The 2,500-nt window shown below is 42.6% G+C and overlaps 1 protein-coding gene across 4 annotated transcripts in view; it reads right to left on the reverse strand.

Moving 5' to 3' along the window:
* The window catches only part of LOC113804116 (uncharacterized), a 139,313-nt gene that overhangs the window by 34,415 nt on the left and 102,398 nt on the right, over positions 1-2,500 (reverse strand). For all 4 annotated transcript variants that reach the window (XM_027354953.2, XM_027354951.2, XM_027354952.2 and 1 more), the window contains exon 7: positions 569-719. In XM_027354953.2, the coding sequence (XP_027210754.2) occupies positions 569-719 (151 nt within the window). The remainder of the gene's footprint in view (positions 1-568; positions 720-2,500) is intronic.

The following is a 2,500-nucleotide window of genomic DNA, read 5'->3' on the forward strand; positions in this document are numbered from 1 at the left end:
TGGTGGGGTAGGGAGGGAGGAGGGATGAAGGAAGGGGAGGGGAGGAGAGTTAGTGGAGGGGGTGAGGGTGGGGTGAAGGAAGGGGGAGGGGGGGAGAGTTAGTGGAGCGGGTGTGGGTGGGATGGGGAGGGAGGAGGAGTGAAGGAAGGGGGAGTGGAGGAGAGTTAGTGTAAGGGTTGAGGGTGGGTAAGAGGAGGAAGGAGGGGTGGGGAGAGAGGGAGAGAGGGTAAAGGCAGTTGGGTGGGGGTAGGGGGTGGGGGAGGGTTGAGAGGAATGGGTTGGAGGGAGGGGGATGAGATGGGGTTGAGGAAAAGGGGATTAGCATATAGAATGTGTACGTCTATTATGTAGATCACCTTGCCGAAATATAATACAAAAATGGATAAAGATCAAGATAAAATATAATTAAACGATACAAACGAACGATAAAAAACAAGCTTAAACAAATTAAAAAAAGCACGTAAATTCAAGCTCAAAAACATAGCCTACACAAAACAAACAAAACACAAACATCACCCAAACAATTACCCCCCCCCTCCCCACCCAAAACCAACGCCCGCACACCCACCAGGCCACCAACGGGCGTACTTGAGGCTCCCCAGCGTCGTCTCCCACACCCACGTCTTGAGGCCGCCCACGCTCACGTCACCAGCGTCCGTGTAGAACTCGACGTGGTCTCCGGATCGGGAGAGGAGCTCGGACACGTAGTTGTGTTCGTCCTGTGGCGGAGATGGGGGAACGTAAGGTGGGTTTAAAGTGATTTTAGGTGGTTTCGGGTTGATTTAGGGGGACAGATGGTTTTTAAAGTAGTTTTTAAGGTAGTCTTTAGGTTGTCCTAGGATGGTGTAAAATTTTCCAGATCGGGTAAGGAGTTCGGACACGTAGTTGTGTTCGTCCTGTGGCGGAGATGGGAGACCTTTAGGTGGGGTTAAAGTAATTTTAGGTGGTTTCGGGTTGATTTAAGGGGACAGATGGTTAAAGGTGGTCTTTAGGTAGTCCTAAGGGGGTGTAAAATTTTCCAGATCGGGCAAGGAGTTCGGACACGTAGCTGTGTTCGTCCTGCGTCGGGGAATCAATCTAATTAGGAGAATTAACAAGGATTAAGGTGGTTCTAAGGTTGTTTAAGGTGGTTTAAGGGTTGTATAAGGTTGTATAAGGGAATAGGTAGTCTTTAGCTGACTTCAGGCGGTCTTAAGTGGTGTAAAACTCGACGTGGTCTCCAGACTGGGAAGCTGTGATCGTCCTGTGGTAGAGATGGGAGATACTTAGGTGGGTTTAAGGTGATTTAAGGTCGTTTTAGGTGGTTTTAGGTTGATTAAGGAAGGATAGTTTTTTAAAAGATGATTTTAAGTAGTCTTAAGGAGCACGAACACGTAGCTCTGTTCATCCTGTGGCAGAGATTCTTAGGTGACTGTAGGTTATTTATGGGAAAGCAAGGTGAATTTAAGCTGAATTAAGGGGACAGGTAGTTCTTAGGTGATGTTAGGTCGTTAGGTGGTTTCAAGTGTTCGTGGGTGGTCTTAGGGTTGTTTAAGGTTGTCATAAGGTAGTTTTTAGGTGGTCTGGTGGCATAGAACTTCGGGACAGGAGCTAGGACACGAAGCTGCGGTGGCGAATTCTTGGATAGTCTTGAGGTGGTTATAAGGTGAAGAGCGAGAGAGGATTAAATAACGAATAGTGAGGCTGTGAAAATCTCTTGCGACACTATTTTATTGCGTAGGGTGAGTAATAAAGATTAACCCATCCACTGGGTGAGCAAGCCAGTGCAAGTCATTGCCGATCACGTCCAGGTAAATACAAGGTCTATATAAGTACTTGTATAAATACTATGTAAGTACTTATTTAGACCTTGGGTAAATTAAGAAGGTGTGCGTCAGGAAGGGCATCCAGTCATAAAAAAAACTGTCAGAACTAGTTTACATAGCGATCCCTTAAATGACTGGGACAAAGCTACTGCAAAAGAAGATTAGTAATAATGATTTAGCCTTAAACGTATTTTAGTTTGGTGAAAGTGTGATGACCTCATTTAATGATACAGTTTTATAAGTGATGTGATGACAGTGTGGCTGTCCTTATATAAGTTGGTGTTTTATACAGAGAGATTATGTGATGACAGTATTTCAAATGTATGTGATGAGGAATATCTACTTAATAACTTCAAATTCTAGTGTGATGAAGATGTGATGATCTCTATGACTGAGTCTCTCTGTCAGTCAATCAATTATAATTACTCTAAATAACAGATGATAATTATAATAAAAAAACAATTATAATAATGAATAACTATAATAATAGATAATTATAATAATAATTTCAATCATCTGCCAAATTCTGATACAAACATACTCTAAAAGTACATAAATTGAAGATGAAAATACATTTCCTCTTCTTCTTCTACTTCATCTTTTATCTATTTTCCATCATTTTTATTTTTTCTCTTTTTTTCCCTACCTGGAGACCGACATTATGATCTGTAACCTTGAGCTGAACTTGTTCTTAA

This window comes from Penaeus vannamei, chromosome 25 (assembly GCF_042767895.1).
Source record: "Penaeus vannamei isolate JL-2024 chromosome 25, ASM4276789v1, whole genome shotgun sequence".
NCBI classification, from domain to species: domain Eukaryota; kingdom Metazoa; phylum Arthropoda; class Malacostraca; order Decapoda; family Penaeidae; genus Penaeus; species Penaeus vannamei.